The sequence below is a fragment of the Ipomoea nil genome, unplaced genomic scaffold (genome assembly GCF_001879475.1).
Source record: "Ipomoea nil cultivar Tokyo-kokei standard unplaced genomic scaffold, Asagao_1.1 scaffold2792, whole genome shotgun sequence".
Lineage (NCBI taxonomy): Eukaryota > Viridiplantae > Streptophyta > Magnoliopsida > Solanales > Convolvulaceae > Ipomoea > Ipomoea nil.
Genome location: NW_017619220.1, coordinates 625642 through 644961, shown reverse-complemented (window position 1 = coordinate 644961; position 19320 = coordinate 625642). Strand labels below are relative to the sequence as shown.

General features: G+C 38.5%; 1 protein-coding gene across 1 annotated transcript; it reads left to right on the top strand.

Annotated features, from left to right (window-relative positions):
• Positions 1-1127: 1127 nt before the first annotated feature.
• LOC109157760 lies at positions 1128-3178 on the top strand. Its single transcript, XM_019305599.1, has 2 exons — positions 1128-2117; positions 2183-3178. The coding sequence occupies exons 1-2, from the start codon at positions 1128-1130 to the stop codon at positions 3176-3178; spliced, it is 1986 nt and encodes a 661-aa protein (XP_019161144.1).
• Positions 3179-19320: the final 16142 nt, after the last annotated feature.

Below are 19320 nucleotides of genomic sequence, written 5' to 3'. Positions count from 1 at the left end.
GACAGAATACATCGCTACTGGTGGATGTTGCACTCAGTTGGTATGGATGAAGCAGATGCTTTTAGATTATGGTCTGACTCAAGGGATTATGACACTCTACTGTGACAATTCCAGTGCTATCAATATCTCAAAGAATCTTGTTCAACACTCCAGAACAAAGCATATTGATATAAGACATCACTACATCAGAGACTTGGTAGAATCAAAAGAGATTGAGTTGGAGTATATTCAAACAGATAAGCAATTGGCTGATATTCTGACTAAGCCCCTAGATGCAAATCGGTTTGAGATTCTCAGATCTGCTCTAGGAATCTGCAGGATTGATTAATAAGGCAATAAGTAATACAGAAGGAGAGTATATGGAATTAAGTTTCCCGGTCAATAACCAGCTTTGACTTCCTTTTAAAACTCTCTTCTATTTTGTTAAGAGAATATTTTAACCTATTTTTCCATAAAGTAATTCGCCTTTTTCAAATTTCAAATCCTCTCCGTATCTGTTTTCCTGCCTAAAAAGAAAGCATACCGTTGCGTCAATCACATCGGCTCTGCATGTAATCTGTCGTGCTGCATTTATTAGGGTACTTCACCCTTGGGTCTACATTTGAGTATCTGGTCAGGCTTGGGAGAATGAAGAAGTTCAAAAAATATCTCTGCCCACCGATTGATTTCTCTCTGTTTTTCTACCTAGGGTTTCTTTCTCGGCCTTCCTTCTTTTCATATCAATGGCGGATGCTGTTCGTAACATTATCATCAAGCTTGGGAGAAAGATTCACTCACAAGAGACAGCCACCAAGCATGTCAAAACCCTGCTCTAGTTAGCTATGAAGAAAAAGTTGAAGCTTGATCCCCTTCTTCGTGACGAGATTATGGTCACAGTAATGTCGGATTATCCAAAGTTCTACGCCGACTGGTCTGCAGATGACACCAGTGAGCTCCTGTTGCTGGCCTCCGAAGCTAGTGATGAGATTTCTCCAGCATTTATCCCAGAGCCCTCAGATGGAAATCGGGCCGGAGCGTTTCTCCAATATTTTGCACAAAGGGCTCTTGAATCAGAAGAGATCTCGCGTCGTAGAGAAATTGCACAACCCCTATACCTATAGGCTGCTGAGAATGAAGCCAGACACCGAATGGAGATTCTCCGTAACAGGTCAAATTCTTCCGATTCTCCTATTGAAATTTCTCTTGATAAGCCTGATGATGTTGTAACTGCTGATATTCCGTCTGCTGTGCCTACTGTGTCTGATAATGTAAATGAGTTATTATCTGTGAAATCCTCTGTGTCTGATGATCCCCCTTGCGTACCCTCTACAAAGCCTGAGCCTTTAAAGGAAGTTGTTGATGTTGTGTCTGATACGAAAGATAAACCCTCTGAGGAGACCAACAATCTAAGTTTGGTTGTTTACTCGTCTGATCATGTTGCTATGCCTCCTTCTACGATTGCTGATGTCCCACATGAAATCTGTCCCTCTGATAATCTCTCTGGTTTGACTGTTGAAGTTGAGTCTGTTAAACACTCAAGCGCCCATGCATCTGAAAGAATAGATGGAGTCCCAGTCTACACCTCCTCATCTTTGGCTGAAAGTCTTGAACATGTCCGGCATTTTGCTGGTTTACCTGCTGCCTCCATTCCAGAACCATACCGTGTGATTCATCCTTCTGAGTCCTCGAGTGAAGATGAAAAGATCTTTGTTGAAGTCTATGGCTCACAAGCTCATGCACCTAAGCCCTCAACTGTTGAGGCTACTGCTCATCCTGATTCCACCACCTTCAAAATTAGAGAAGTCACAAATCTTCTTGGAAGTTCTTCTGCCCATGTTCCTGATTCCATTCACTCTGTGTCTCCTGTTCATTCCCAATCCAAGGAGACGAGAAGATCAAAACGAAAGAATGTTCCTGTGAAGGTTGTTGTTGAGACGGGTGATGACAATGCTGTTGTAAATCAGCCTGAGAAGAGAAGAAAGTCCAGTGAGTCTATCGAACCTGAAGCTAATCCTCCAATTCAACAAGTGTTCAAGACACTACGGTCGTCTGTTAAGCAAAAAGGTCCTGCTGCTGCTCAACCAGCTGTTGTCCCCACATCCTCTACCCGAAAGGGGAAACCAACTACTCGTTCCGAGGTCGGAGTATCACTCCTGAGGTTCAACCTGTTGAAAGTTCTGACACATCTATTTATAAGCCTCAGTTTGTTACATCCACTGCTCAAGGTAAATGGTCCACCATGGTCAGGAGAGATCTCATTGTTCAACGGTCTGTTGATGAAAACCAGATGAATTCAGTTTGCAACATCCTGCCACTGCTGAGTGAAGTGGGCTTACTGAAGACTGTCTCCTCTATCTGTCCGTATTCGAAGCTCCTCACGTATGAATTCTACTGTAATCTCAATGAAGACATAGACAATCTGACTGGGCCACGGCCAATGCAAATCTTCATTCGAGGTCAATGGTACGTTTTTTGTCCTGACATGATTAATGAATACTATGGCTTGTCAGCGGTGCACGAAGAAGCAATCACTGGCTGGGATTCAGTGGCCAAGACCCTAACTGGTGGACAGACTGATACATGGCCTTCTGGTGATAAGGATTATCTACCTAGCTCTCAGCTCACCTCAAAATATGTCATATTGCATCGTCTTGCGCTTTACAACTGGCTTCCATCAGCTCATTTCCATACCGTGGGCAAGCAATTGGCAGGTCTTTTGTTTCGAATTGGAACAAAAATAGTGTTTGATTTGGGGGCCTGGATTTATAATCATATCCTCACCTTGATCCATCCATGTGAACAGAAGGTAAGGCTACCCTTCCCTAATATGATCTTTGGAGTACTGACAACTCAGGGCCTTGAGCCAATGCCAAGTGAGGTGATAAGTCCGACTCTGCTCTATACGGTTGACCGTCGTCTTCTGTCTGGAGACAATATTTGTGATGTTACACCGGTGATTGCTCCCTCCAATTCTGAAGCTGATACAGTGGCTGATGATTCGCCCCATGCAAGGGATCTCCAACTCTCTATTCAGTTGAAGGCAAGGGTCTTTGAGCTTGAGACTGTTCATGGCATAATAGCGAGGCAGCTGACAGGGGCTCGTATTGAATTGGCCACCGTTCTTCTTCGTTTAAGCTTGTCTGAATCTGCTGCTGCTGAACCTGCGAAATCTGACAGTGAGACTCCCTCCAATGCTTGACCATGCTTTGGCTATCATTGGCAAAAAGGGGGAGTATGAACTCAGGGGGAGTTTTATGTGTTTTTGTGTACCTTCTGGCCCTGGCTGGGCGTTGATTGTGATGGCACCACTTCTTTTGGTTGAAGAATGTTTATGACTGATGTTTTGATCCAGCATGACTTGTATGTTGTGCTTTATTTCTGTTATGCTTTGTAATCAGATATTTGGTTTAGTTTTTATGCTAGCCTATCTTAGTTCTTTCAGTTTTTGTCTCTATACGTAGTCGAGTTGTTTTGCCAACTAATAGCCAAAGGGGGAGTTTGTTAGTGTTTTAATTGCTCAAAAAACCCCAACTTATAATTGGCAATATTATTATGGCAAACTAAGATAGGATTAGTTTAGTGTCGGTTTTGTCTCACAGAGGACTTATCAATCAGATACAACAACAGAGGGACTGACACTAAAGATCTGAATTAGGAAGTTGTTTCCTCAACAGGGTGAGATTGTTGTTTCTCTACCTTTGTACATTGGATTATGATTTAGTGGATTGGACGCTTATGTGATCGTTCCCCAGACGTAGATACACATTGTATAGAACTGGATAAACATCTTGTGTGTTGCTTTGTGTCGTTGTCTCTTTCTATAAACATCTCAATAATCTGCCTTACTGACAGACATCATCGTTGAATCAGTCAGTCCATTTCATCAGTTGGATATTGCAGTTAATTTGATTAAAAATGAGGAAATGCAAAATTTCAGCCATACACACATAAAAAAGTCATAAAAACATCAAGTACTTAATCTTCATCAGAAGTAGCTTGTGTTTCATCATTTAGTGAGCTGGAGTTGTTCAAGTTTAAAGAACTTAAGAACTCAGGATTTGCACTGAACTGTGCAAATATAGTACCCATTTTTTTCAAGTTCTTCTCGGATAATCTTGTTTTCTTCCCGAAACATTTTGTTTTTTTCCCTCATTTGTTGAATTTCTGCCATCAAAGTTGCATTTGAAGATGATGCTCCAGCCTGAGATTTTGATTTCTTTGAAGCTTCAGGAAAATAGTATTGCGTATCCGAGCCAAAGCCATATATGTTCCCTCCCCTCTTTACACCACCGGTGACCTCCAACCACAGCTCTACATCTGATACATCAGTTTGAGTCTGTCATAGTTCATTCATTGTATCCTATAAAGTAAAACAAAGTATTTTTATCTACTAAAATAATTCAATGTGACACTTTTAATAGAGGTTATATTACAAAGATTCTTACCACAACTTTTTGAGCTTTTGGACAAACATATGCTCCATCTCCATTCTTCCGTTTATGAGTGTGTTGATACAAGTCTACAATACTTGGATCTTTTCCAAATTTTTCTTTCTATTCAAGAATAATACAACATATTTAGTATACTTTTATAAGATAAGCTATTTTAATTTTTTTTCTTCAAACTTACCAATCTTCTGCGGTGTTCTGTCATAGGAATAGAACCACAACTGTGTAGTGATGCATCTAGTCCTCCAGAATTTGAATTTCTATTAATCTTGTTTTTCTCCGAGAGCTTTTTGAAATCATCACTCTCCCAAATGCGGACCAAGTCATCTAGCACATCATTAGGAATCCAATGTGGTTTGGTTTTATTTTTTGTCAAGCCCACACGAACCACTGTCAGATGGTCTGTAAGGAGCTTTGCACCTCTTTTCTCAAAGATGCGGCATACAGTATTCTCCTCTAGTAGATCCCATCTATAATGTTTCTATAATCATCAAAACTCTAAATTAGCAAAGTCAAGTAATGTTTTATTGAGTCAGATTCATCTTTCATTTCTGCTTAGTTATACTCAGATATTGAGGTCAGTTTTAGCAGATATACTAGTATAAAGATACAATTCAAAGATGAATAACATGAGGTGCTAACTCAGACAAAGTTTTAGCTTATATACTAGTATAAAGTATAAATAGGAGAGGCCTATAAAATTGCAGAGGAAGGCCATCTAATATACTAGTATAAACAGCAGAAGCAAAGATAAAGATCAGCTGATCATTAGGTAAATTATATGTTTTGGTAAGTAACATGAAATAATAGATATGAGTGCATGGGAATTAATATAGTTTCTCTACAAAATTAATATACATATGTCCAGTTGTTTAATGCCATTACAAACTCTTCTAAAATGTTTACCTTAAACTCATTAAATCACACGTCCTTCAGATATTGAGGAGCAACCTTAAATGATTTTATAGCCTGCGGGTATGCCTTTTGTATGCAATCGATGATCCCACGATGTGCTGAATGAGGCTCAAATCTGAATTATAATGCAATGTTAGGTTTTATGGCATTTATATAATATATGTGAAAATGTATAGTACTTACGCTCTTCCGCCAATTGGGTGAATCAGAGTCATACGGTCATTTGGAATCGTGCTTGGTGGAACATCTGATGGCTCAGAAGTCGGTTGAGAAGTATGCTCAGTCGCTGCTTCAAAAATATGCTCACTCTCCCTGGAAGCTGAGGCAGTACGCTTAGAATCAGTGTCATGCAAATGCCTTATGACTTCATTACTTTCTGTTGTCACTTTATTTTCTTCTTCCGAGCCATTAATTACTGGATGCAATGATGGCGATTGTGAAAAGTGAAGTTGTGATTGAGTACTTGTACATGTCTTCCTTTTACTCCCTCTATTCTTTTATGTTTAGACATCTATATAGCACCACAGGATGACAGTCAACTGCAATTAATAAAATACAATATTAAATGCACTTCTACCTACACAAGAAGAGAAAGAGAAGAGAGGTCTGATTTGGGTGGTAGGAATAGAATGTTGCCAAGGGATAAAGAAGAATAAGAATAGGACATCTAACAGATATATACACATATAAGAATCTTTTTTTCTAACATAGTGTATTGCAGTAGTCTTGTTATCAACTCTAAAGGATGCTTTACATTTATGCCAAATCCTTAGGACATCTAAATGGTTAAAATTAAATATACATCTGCCAACCAGATCAAGATCAGTTGCAGATTTATGATGAAAGGATTATTGTCAAGATTGTTGAAGTTTTTAATGTCAATCTGTCAAACATAGGGAAAGTTATGTGGTTCACATGCAAACAATGAAATTGGCCAGCAAACAGCTAAGGTATTTGTTTACCAATATATTTTAAAACTATATGACTGCAAACAATGAAATAGACTGCAAACAATGAAATAGATTGCAAACAATTGAAATGGACTGTTCAATGCAAACCAGATCAAGATCAGTTGCAGAAAACTAAATGGTTCCTTAAAGTTCAGTTGCAGAAATAGATAAATATATCACTCTCCAGGGGCTGGAGGAGAATAGCTAGCAATTATATCACTCTCTAGCATAAAAGTCATTTGCCAACCAGATAACATTATGTACAATACCGTTGATGTCTTCTCAACTCTTTAGGAAGAAGCTCAGAATGTTTTAGCCCTAGATTTTGCACTTTAAGCGGGAGATTTTCTCCCTAGATTTTGCCTTGCAGCGCTCGTTTACATTTTGCCTCCCAAAATTGCGCTCAGTAGTGACTTCTCCCCTTTTTATCTTATTCTTTATTAATAATTAATATAATAATAATAATAATAATAATAATAATAATAATAATAATAATAATAATAATAATAATAATAATATAATGTGTCTAAAAAAACATAAAAAGTAGAATAAAAATAACATAAAAAAAGAGTCATAGGACCAATCACTCATCTTCTCCGTCATCAGTATCTTCAAAAACAACTTCTTGATCAGTTTCTTCACTATCATCCTCTATTTCATTTTGTTCATCTCGCCCATCAGGACCTCCAATCGAGTCAACTTCAACTTCAGTCAAAACAAGTGGAACATGCAATAATTCTTCAGCCTCCTCTTCAACTACACTCACATCAGTTGTTAGCACATGTATGTTATCTTGTTGATAAGTCTCAGTGTGCTTATAAGCATTATCGATGGTTCCTCTTGGTCTAATATTTAAAACAACCCACCAATTCAATTTTTCCTGTATACTTCTAGGATATGGAATATAACACACTTGGCATGCATTTTGTGCAATTATAAAAGGATCATACTTCCTATACCGTTTCCTAGAATGAACCTCCGCAAGACCACTATCAGAATTCAATTTTGTACCTGTATTTGGGGTTGGGTCAAACCATTCGCAATTAAAAAGCACCACCTTCTTTAATGGAATATTTGGATACTCCACTTCAATAATCTCTTTCAAAGTGCCAAAGAAAAGTGAATCGCCATGTGACAAACTTGTTCCCTTTATGGATACTCCAAAATTATTTTTCGACTTTCTCATACAATGTTGTTTAGTTTGGAACTTGAAACCATTAACCACATACCAGTTATATGTAGTAGCTTGCATTAGTGGGCCGCATGCCAAATTAATCAAGGATTGGTTACCCACATTATTTGTAGGATTGTATACCTGTCAAGTTCAATTGTTAAAAGATATTTATAGCATATATGAATAAAAAGATATTCATAAAAGGAAAGTTTTTAAAAGCATATTACATAATCTCTGAACCAACTTGCAAAACTCCTCTCAACTTCCTGGTCAATCTCCCAATTAGTGGCACCTGGATTATACTGGCGTAAAACTGTCTCATACAACCTACAGACACAAAATTTGTAATTAGTCAAAACACAATCAACACATTTTTACAACCTACAATGACATAGTGCATACCGTAAAATTGGCCGAACATCTTCACAGTTAGTAATATATATTGATGAGCTGTGAATCGCTCTTTGGTGTCCAAATATCTTTGACCTTTCACCCCGATTGGACGACTTGGTCGATTGAAAATGGATAAGGTTGTAGGCAAATCCGGGTCTATTATACCATCATTCAAATTTCGACCAATACGTGTCCTCCTACTTTGTACATTATCTTCAAAGTAAAATGAAGTGAACTGTGTTGTCTCTTTAATCAAGTATGCATCACATATCGACCCTTCAACATATGTCTTGTTCTTCATTTTAGATTTGAGATGGTTAGTGAACCTTTCAAATGGATACATCCAGCGATATTGGACTGGTCCACCTAAACATGCTTCATCAGCCAAGTGTATAGGCAAGTGTTCCATGCAATCAAACATCGCTGGCGGGAAAATACGCTCTAACTTGCAGAGTATAAAGACAATAGAAGTTTTCATTTCATTCAACGTGTCGACCCTGAGATTAGTTGAGCATAGATTTTGAAAAAAAGTGCTTAACTCAACTAAAGTCTTCCAGTGTGGTTTTGGTAAAAAGAAGGCAATTGGCAAAAGACACTACATAAAAATGCGGCAATCATGACTTTTCATCCCACATAATTTTGAACACGTTGAATCAACACAGTTACTTATATTTGAAGAAAATTCATCAGGTAATATTTTAGAATTCTAACCACTCATAAACAGCAATCTGATGATCTCGGCTCAAACTATAGCTCGCCTTTGGCATAAGATATCTTCCATTATGTTCCACCAATTCCAACTGTGGCCTATGACATAAATCCTTTATATCCAAACGAGTAGCAGGTGTGTCTTTGTTTTTTCTTGTTCCTTTAACATTCATAACTGTGTAGAAGATGTTATCAAACACATTCTTCTCTATATGTATTACATCAAGGTTATGACGGGGGAGGTTATCTTTCCAATATGGTAAATCCCAGAAAATACTTCTTTTCTTTCAATTATGTGAACATCCAAACCCTTCAAGTCGACCGATTGGGCCATCAGTAATCTTTGGGAACATCAATATAGTAGCCAACAATTCTTCCCCTGTCCAAATCCTTGGGGGTCTTGACTTCTCTACCCGTTGTTTGATGAAAGAATCACGATTTTTTTTAAACGGATGATCCATAGAAGAAATTGTCGATGACAATCAAACCAACATGTATTACGGCCATTCTTTAAATAAAAAGATTTAGTATAATGATTGCAATAAAGACATGCTAGTTTTCCTGCGGTTTGCCAACCAGATAACATACCGTAAGCAGGAAAGTCATTGATGGTCCACATCAACATAGCTCACATCATAAAGTTTTGCTTTAATGAGACATCATAATTTAAAACAACTATCTCCCATAACAATTGAAGCTCATTGATTAAAGGTTGTAGATACACATCAATATTAGCCTTTGAGTTGTGCTCCCCAGGAATAATACAAGTTAAGAATGTATATGGGGAAGTCATGCACATTGAAGGTGGAAGATTATATGGAACAACCATAACTGGCCAACAAGAATACGATTTAGCATTTAAACCAAATGGAGAAAACCCATCAGAACACAAATCTAGTCTAACATTACAAGGATCTGCTGCAAAGTCAGGATATTGGCTATCAAAGTGTTTCCATGCCTCACCATCTGAAGGATGACACATAACACCTGGTTGCCGACGATTTTCATAATGTCATCTCATGTGCTCAGCAGAACTAGGTGATGCATACAATCGCTGCAATCTAGGGATGAGAGGCAAGTAATGCATCCTTTTCTGGGGCACTTCTTTCCCACGAGTAAAATTAGGTGGACGTGGTTTAAAACGAGGCTCACCACAAAACTTACAATGTCTATCATTGATATCAGACTTATAGTATAACATGCATCTATTAACACAACAATCAATCTTCTTATGAGCAAGACCAAGCTTTGAGATCAATTTCTCTGAATTGTAATACCTAGACAATACTCAATTATCTTGACCCATTATATGCTTATTATACTCAAATATTTGATCCATTGCTAGTTGCGGAATGTTACAGGTTGCCTTTATATTCATCATCTTAAGCGCATATGACAACTCTGTTTCCTCAGCACAAGTAGGGGATAAAGGTTGCCTAGCAGTGCTTAATAAATCATAAAAGTTTTTTGCACTTGTATGTGGATCTTCTTCTTGATTATTTTGCACATTAAATGGAATAAATGATGAACCACCTACATCAAACACCATTGTTTCATACTGATTATTTTCGTTACGTGTCTCTGGAAATTGTTCATTTACCATGGGAATCGGCTCACCTCCATACCCAATAATACGGTTCAAATCTTTTCTTATACAAGTGAACACGGACTTCATCAGCAGATAAATGTAATCTATTCTTGCATTTACTACATGGACACCTAACTGTATTTGAAGACTTGTATACTGGAAGTGTGCATGCATAATTTACAAATTCCTCAACACCAGCTAAAAAATCATCAGTGTATCCTCTCTTTCCAGGCAACAATCGAGTGACATCCATTTTTGATGTTCTGGTATACTATCCATATATGCCTATTAGAAAAATACAAATATTTCAAAATCACAAAAATTTGATTTTATATATATATATATATATATATATATATATATATATATATATATAGCCACAATAAATGATTTTATATAATAACATTGCTATTGTATGTCCATATATATTATCCACAAACACAAATACAAATTAAAAGTTATTATTTTTAACTCATACCTGGATTTGGAATGTATTTTGTCGAAAATAACTCAATATGTTGTTACCCATGCTAATTTCGAACAAATAAGCAAATTTTACAATGGAGAAGAGAGAAAAAAATGGAGGATAGTTGAAGAAAATGAGCTGGGATACGCAGAGAAAGCTTTAATATTCAAATTTTCGTCCAACATTAGTAATTAAAAATACCTACCAGTTTGCATTTCACCTACTAGTCAATTCGGTTTTCCGTCCAACGCGCAACCGTTAGACGAAAGTTCCATCCAACATTTGGAGGCCGTCGGAACTTCCGTCCAATGTGCTACTATAACACCCCGAAATTTTGAAACTTTTGAAGCTTATATAATAAAGGTGAAATCTCATTAATTCCCAAAACATAATACGAAGAGTACGGGGTGCTATGCCACACCTGAGCTAGAGAACTCAGGTGCACAGGCTAACTAACTATTATCCTCAATAATGTAACTACATAATCATGGCACGTAAGCCGAAAGGGAAATTAACTACTTCTACGCTCCAAGGTTCTAGCGCGCTCCAGTGTCTACTCTTCTGTGCCTGAAAGCCAAATATATCTGTTCAGTGAGAGATGCTGGTAATCCAACGCGTTGAAATACAATACATATAGATATATATACCTAGTTATACGAAAAACCATCTCGAAGCATGAAGATATATCCTAAGAGACTCTAGCTTTCAAACAGGGAATAGACTCGACAGATAGGGATGAACACAATCAACAGACATAACCAAGCACACACAATTCTCAACGTAGGGCACAGATATAGATAATCACAGTCAATAATTATAACCAAACATATATAGTTCACTAGCAAGTGTCCTATGGTCACGCCTTCGTAACAATCACAACACCAAACCATCCATATCTCATCACATAGCACACTTTGTTGGCGCCATAGGACCAATCGCATGCTCATACATGAGGGTCAGTGCACATAGCTCTGACACGGCCCCGCAGCACCCTGCCCCGTATCGCAACACGGAGGGGTCGATCGCAACCGACCGATGAACCGCAGCTCATCATAGTTTGATCGCAACCAAACAGTGGACCGCAGCCCAAGAGTATGTCATCTGACCGCAGCCAGGAAATATGAACAGCAGCTCATGTAGAAACGTTTGATCGCAACCAAACGGTGGACCGCAGCCCAAGAGTGTACCCTCCATGCAACTCATGTAAGTACTTATCGGGTTATTAGTGAGTTAACTATATTGGTCGATTATGATTAGGACAAGTGAGCTCTTATAGGCCGAATAAAATTACTAGAAAAATACTTTATCAAGTAATAGATATCCAAATAACGCATGTTTGATCAAATAGTTAAGCAATAGTATGCAGTTCCTAACTTGGTCTAAAAATCAATTAGGAACATATGCTTATGCAAATGAACAAGTATGGTAATCAAAGAGTGATAAGCAACAAAGTAGGTAAAAGCATGCAAGGACATCACAAACTTCTAGGGTAAGTATGTGGAATGAAGAGTTAATGTGTTGTACCCTTACCTTGATGTGATAAGCGAAGGGGGAAATTCTTTAAATTAGTGAGGGATAAAGTGAGGGGAGGTTATGTGATGATAGGTAGGCTCACAATCTCACTGCGCGTCCTAAGATTCCTAAATCCTATGTTTCTAAATACCTAGAGTTCAAGCCTAATGTCCTAAAGTCTGGTCTTACGAGTCTTATCCTAGGGTCAAACTTAGGCTCTGATACCAACTGTAACACCCCAAAATTTTGAAACTTTTAAGACTTATAAAATAAAGGTAAATTCTCATTAAATCCCAAACATAATATAATAGAGTACGGGGTGCTATGCCACACCTGAGCTAGAGAACTCAGGTGCACAGGCTAACTAACTAATATCCTCAATAATGTAAATACATGACCATGGCACGCAGGCCGAAAGGGAAACTATCTACTCTATGCTTCAAATCTCTAACGCGCTCCAGTGTCTACTCCGCTGTGCCTGAAAGCCAAATATATCTGTTCAGCGAGAGATGCTGGTAACCCATTCCAACGCGTTGAAATACAATATAGGTATATATATAGATATAGATATAGGAAAACCATTTTGAAGTAGGAAGATATATACTTAGGAGACTCTAGCTTTAAAACCGGGAATAGACTTAGCAAATAGGGACAAGCACATTAGTCAATGATAAACGGTTAAGTAGAGATAACATCATAAGGAATACGCATCTAAGGTCACAGATCACTTTTCAATTCAAACACATCATCATTCATGTCACATAATCATCGATGGCGCCACGGGACCAATCGCATGCCCCGAACATGAGGGTTAATGCCTATAGCATTAACACGGCCCCGCAGCACCCCACCTCAGTACCGCAGTACGAGATGAGTTGATCACAACCAACCCTTGGAGAACCGTTGACGAACTCAACGTCGGACCACGATCCGACACACCGCTGACGCGCCCAGTCGGTGGATCGTGATCCCCTTTACAAGGGGGGACATACGACCCTACACACTGTTGGTGCGCACAATCGGCGGGCCGTAGCGGATCAAGCCCGACACACCGCTGAGCTAAACTCAGTCGGTGGGCAAAGATCCTCGGAGACTACGATCCTGCATACCGATGTCCCACCACTCGGTGGATCGCAGCCAGTCGTAGCCCTAGACACCGCCTGATTACTCAGGTCGGTGGACTACAACCTTCCTCGGCTTGTTGGCCCCATACCGCCTGGCGCATCCCGGTCGGTGGGTCATATCACCGAGGCCCATGTGGACCTTCAGTCCTATACATAATCTTTATATACCTGACCGGTCTCTACCAGCCTGGTTAACAGTTGGGATGGTTCTCAACCCATTCAACTGCCTGTATAGCCCAATTGGTCTTAACCAAGTTAGGGTCATGCATTACGTAACACACAATAGCACGTAATGACACATTGTTCACATAGGGAAGGGGGAACATATAATTAAGCTTACATGTGATCATTCACATTCTAAGAATAGTTCCTAAGGGCTCATATAACTTCCACCTAGGTCCACGAGTTACCAATTCAACTAGCATCCAATTCCTAAGACTCGTTTAACCTACGAATGGTACCCGAAATTCCAGACTAGACTCAGACACGACAAACGGGGTCCGTTAGGACACCATGGGGAACGGGGAACATCAAACGGGGAAGCCGGGGACCCGGGGTGGGGTGTGGACCAGCGGGTAGCCGGTGGGTGGGGGTCACCCGCCGGCTGCCCGCCGGTGGGCGCTGTTTCGGGCAGCGGGTAGCCGGCTGCCCGCTGCCGGGCAGCGCCTCTTTGGGCAGCGGGTAGGTGGTGGGTTCCCCCACCCCCACCTACCCCCCACTGACTCATTCATCACAAATTCGTCCCGGGATCCTTTGTGGAACCCGAAACCATGCTTAGACACTTTTAAACGCAAATAACGACATCACATAAGCAATTAATGGATCAAAACCAATAATCATGTAGGACTTATCCTATTATGACTTCTAAATATAAACAACACCCGAACATGCGAATTCCCACCCAAATATAAATCAAGAACATCCTCAATACAAATTCCCAATCCAACCTAGGGCTCTAATCCCACCCAAATCATCAAGAATATATTTTATTCTTAACATCAAGAAAATATCAAGATTCGTCAAGAATCATCATATCATAATCAAGAACTTCTTTTTTAACATCAAGGTCATCAAGATTCCCAAGAAAGCATATAAATCATCTTATCAATCATAATTATCATAGAAGAAATCAATCAAGACACAAGAATATAGAGGGAGGCCAAGGAAAGAGATTATAGCGAAGAAAATAGGTTTTGTTGAGACATGGGTTACCTCTTAGCCTTAATTAATTTCCTTGGCTATGAAGGGTCTTTCTTTAAGATTTCTCCTTTCTTGATTTCTACTACGGGAGTTCTTGGAACTTTCTTGTGTGGTGAGGGATTATTTGTGGTGTGTGTTCTAGGTGCCTTCTATATCCCTATTTATATAATTAAGAGTCCTAATTATGGTCTGAGTGGCATGGGTTTACTAATTCTATTCCTTATAGGACTAAGGGGTTGGCTTTAGGGATAAGGGCCCATGGACCATGGTGGACCATATTAATTAATTGAAGAGAATCCTAACCATAATCTGAATAGTAAAGGTATACTTTCTTTATTCCTAATAGGCTTATGACTCTAGTTTAGGCAAGGGTCCATGATCCGTGGTGGACCACGTTAATTAATTAAAGGGATTTCTAATCAAATTAAATCCTTTTTAATTATTATTAATGGAATTAATTAAATAATTAATTCGGGATTAAGGGCCGTAACACGGGGTGTTACACTCTCCCCCCCCCCCCCCCCCCCCTTACAAGAAGCTTCGTCCCCGAAGCTTAGAAATCATTTTGGGGTAAAGAGCCGGAATTAGTATAGTTGTTCATAAGGAAAGTATTATATGGGAAATATATACACATACATATATAAATTCACTGGGTTTGAGCCTAACTAAAATGCATCAAATAACAAGGTCCTGAATATGCAACATACAATATGTAAGTTTTACAGGTGACTAATACATAACATAGGAGTCTTACACATGGCATGTTCTTTAATTAATTATTTTATAATGATTTAACATATAGGATCGCAAGTTGTGCTGATCATGTAATTATTTATGTACCTAAATGAGAGGAAAATATTATGCGGTGCAGATTCGAATAGTCACATAATTATTATAAAGTATATATGCACATATATCAACACAGGCGAACCTCATTTACGAATGGATGCAGGTGTTTAATTATGTAGTGTAGCATGTGGTGATCCTAGATGCCATATATGTCGGACCTATGCCTAATCTTTGTGCTTTAGCAGTTATACCAAATATTCACAGTTACGAAATAACAAGCCTAACATGTATGATAATTAGTTATTTATGTTATATGCGAAACCTGCAAGTTGGCATGCCTATATGTGTTCAATCGTAATTATGCTAAATATGCAATTTCTTAAGTCTATAGGCATAGAGTGTGAAGGCATGTGGGCCTATTTCAAGTCTTAAATAATCTCTAGTCCCATGGAATCACAAAGCACATATATGTATTATTCCACATGTTAGTCTAGTGCATGATTTAACAATTAAATTTACGTGTTTAATATCATTGCATAACCAAACTTTTGTCATATAAATTCAGGAGGGTCGTAAATCATATAACAATATTATTCAAATAGCGAGATTTAGATTCTGAGGAAAAGATTGTAAGTAGTTAGGAGGAAGGCTCTTGCTTTTTATGGGGTAAATAAATTCTGGGAGACAATAGAATTAGGATCTTTATTTTGTACATCATGGGTAACGGTGGGTGATCACATAACAAGTATTGACACTTATATGCAGATTGCTTGTAATCAATAATATTGTATATATGTATAGTGGGACGCCTTATAGCATACTGTTTTTGTCTAACGTGCTTTGTATACATACATGAATGCGTGTAAGTGTGTATTTTACATAAACATGTGAGCTATGTGATTTGACATGTAATGCACAATATAAATTTCAACCTATAGTTTGGACCATGCAATTTGCATACAAATATTTTAGAAATTACGAGTAAGATAGCCTAGGTTCACATGTACTAGAGGTTCTATCTTGAGAATTTAATCGCACAAGCACTTAGGAAATTAGTTTTATCTTGGTGGTAATTAGATTTTAGGTAGGCATAAATCTTACCTCTAGAAGCCCGGGATACCTAAATAACTTTAGAGTTGAAGACCCTTGGTTGCTAATTCCTAAATCAATTGATGACCTGATGATGAGACTAAAGTTTTTAATTATTTAGGGAAGGTAGGAGTGTTAACAAGGAGGTCATGCGAGGGGGAAAAGTAGAATTATGGCTACCCCAGGATATGTGTATATATATGTATATATATAATAGTGATGTAATTTGTACGGAATGATATTTCAGGGTTAGGATATGCTAAGGGCAAGCTTATAGGTGTGCGCAAGATTATTGTAGCTAGGGTGCATGTGTATGGTTTGGGGGCTAGGGATTTATTGTATATAATGTAACAATTTATATGAATACGTATGAATAGGGGAGGATGTTCTATAGGTTCACAAGTTTATACACATATATATAGATTTAAGCGTATAGGGACGTACCGTACATGACGCAACCATTTTTTAAGATTAGGCAAGGTGATTTAGGATTAGGGTGCAATAAAAATGAAAATAATAATAATAATAATAATAATAATAATAATAATAATAATAATAATAATAATAATAATAATAATAATAATAATAATTTGGTGTAAGTGTAGCATATGAATGAAATTGGGGTTTACTACATATTTTGGATATATATATATATAGATATATATATATATATATATATATATATATATATATATATATATATATATATATATATATATATATATATGATAGGAGTTTTAGGGGAATATATCTAGAATAGTAGTGATGTACCTATTTATGTATAAATGTTTGTTTAGGGGGGTCCTTATCTTAGTGGTAAAGGGTCCTAAACAAGGTATGGGAAGCTCGTGGTGTATTATGCAACATGGACCAAGGTCTAGAGGGATAGTTTTAAGATAGTTTGGGGGCGCAATATATTTTTCCAAGGATAATTTCTAGATGACCACTTGTTTTAGGTTTCTACCGGTCTCACTCAGATTCAATTTCGGGTCGAAACTTAATACACAATGTATCCGAGGGTTTAGATTTCTAGAAATAGGATCAGTCCCTATAGTTTCTATGTGACATATAAACAAATCAATTAGGAAGATAATTCGATTTTCATGTTCAAGCATTAGATTGTTATTTATACGCTTAAACACATAGGAAGTATCAAGGGAGACACACAAAGGCACAATGGGTCAATAAAAGTGAGAAGTCAAGAAAACATACCGGACCAGTGGGCGCGAGGTGGGCGGTCGACCGCCTGTCAAGTCCCCACTGGAATGTGGCAGTGGGCACGTGGTGGGTGGTCGACCTCCTGCCAAGGCCCCACTGGAACGTAACTGTGAAGGAAGAATCACTTCGGAAAAAGCCCCGAGAATGCACAATTATAAGTTTCAAGGAATTCCATACTTATGTGAACAACGAAAGGGGTATGGAAAACTCAAGGGATCACTTTATTATAATACTAATGAGGAATATGGGAGACTTCAACTAGATATCATAAGGATCCTACGCCTCATTCTTCCCCTTCTTAATTAAAGCTATGTTCCCCAGAATTTCCCTCCATGCAACTCATGTAAGTACTTATCGGGTTATTAGTGAGTTAACTATATTGGTCGATTATGATTAGGACAAGTGAGCTCTTATAGGCCGAATAAAATTACTAGAAAAATACTTTATCAAGTAATAGATATCCAAATAACGCATGTTTGATCAAATAGTTAAGCAATAGTATGCAGTTCCTAACTTGGTCTAAAAATCAATTAGGAACATATGCTTATGCAAATGAACAAGTATGGTAATCAAAGAGTGATAAGCAACAAAGTAGGTAAAAGCATGCAAGGACATCACAAATTTCTTGGGTAAGTATGTGGAATGAAGAGTTAATGTGTTGTACCCTTACCTTGATGTGATAAGCGAAGGGGGGAATTCTTTAAATTAGTGAGGGATAAAGTGAGGGAGGTTATGTGATGATAGGTAGGCTCACAATCTCACTACGCGTCCTAAGATTCCTAAATCCTATGTTTCTAAATACCTAGAGTTCAAGCCTAATGTCCTAAAGTCTGGTCTTACGAGTCTTATCCTAGGGTCAAACTTAGGCTCTGATACCAACTGTAACACCCCGAAATTTTGAAACTTTTAAGACTTATAAAATAAAGATAAATTCTCATTAAATCCCAAACATAATATAATAGAGTACAGGGTGCTATGCCACACCTGAGCTAGAGAACTCAGGTGCACAGGCTAACTAACTAATATCCTCAATAATGTAAATACATGACCATGGCACGCAGGCCAAAAGGGAAACTATCTACTCTACGCTTCAAATCTCTAGCGCGCTCCAGTGTCTACTCCTCTGTGCCTGAAAGCCAAATATATCTGTTCAGCGAGAGATGCTGGTAACCCACTCCAACGCGTTGAAATACAATATAGGTATATATATAGATATAGATATAGGAAAACCATTTTGAAGCAGGAAGATATATACTTAGGAGACTCTAGCTTTAAAACCGGGAATAGACTCAGCAAATAGGGACAAGCACATTAGTCAATGATAAACGGTTAAGTAGAGATAACATCATAAGGAATACGCATCTAAGGTCACAGATCACTTTTCAATTCAAACACATCATCATTCATGTCACATAATCATCGATGGCGCCACGGGACCAATCGCATGCCCCGAACATGAGGGTTAATGCCTATAGCATTAACACGGCCCCGCAGCACCCTACCTCAGTACCGCAGTACGAGGGGAGTTGATCACAACCAACCCTTGGAGAACCGTTGACGAACTCAACGTCGGACCACGATCCGACACACCGCTGACGCGCCCAGTCGGTGGACCGTGATCCCCTTTACAAGGGGGGACTTACGACCCTACACACCGTTGGTGCGCACAATCGGCGGGCCGTAGCGGATCAAGCCCGACACACCGCTGAGCTAAACTCAGTCGGTGGGCAAAGATCCTCGGAGACTACGGTCCTGCATACCGATGTC

Bases quoted from the DNA above. Each gene is read 5' to 3' on its own strand.
- LOC109157760 (XM_019305599.1), top strand. From the start codon at position 1,128: ATGGAGATTCTCCGTAACAGGTCAAATTCTTCCGATTCTCCTATTGAA. The intron at 2,118-2,182 runs GTCGGAGTATCA...TATAAGCCTCAG, and splicing joins AACCAACTACTCGTTCCGAG to TTTGTTACATCCACTGCTCA.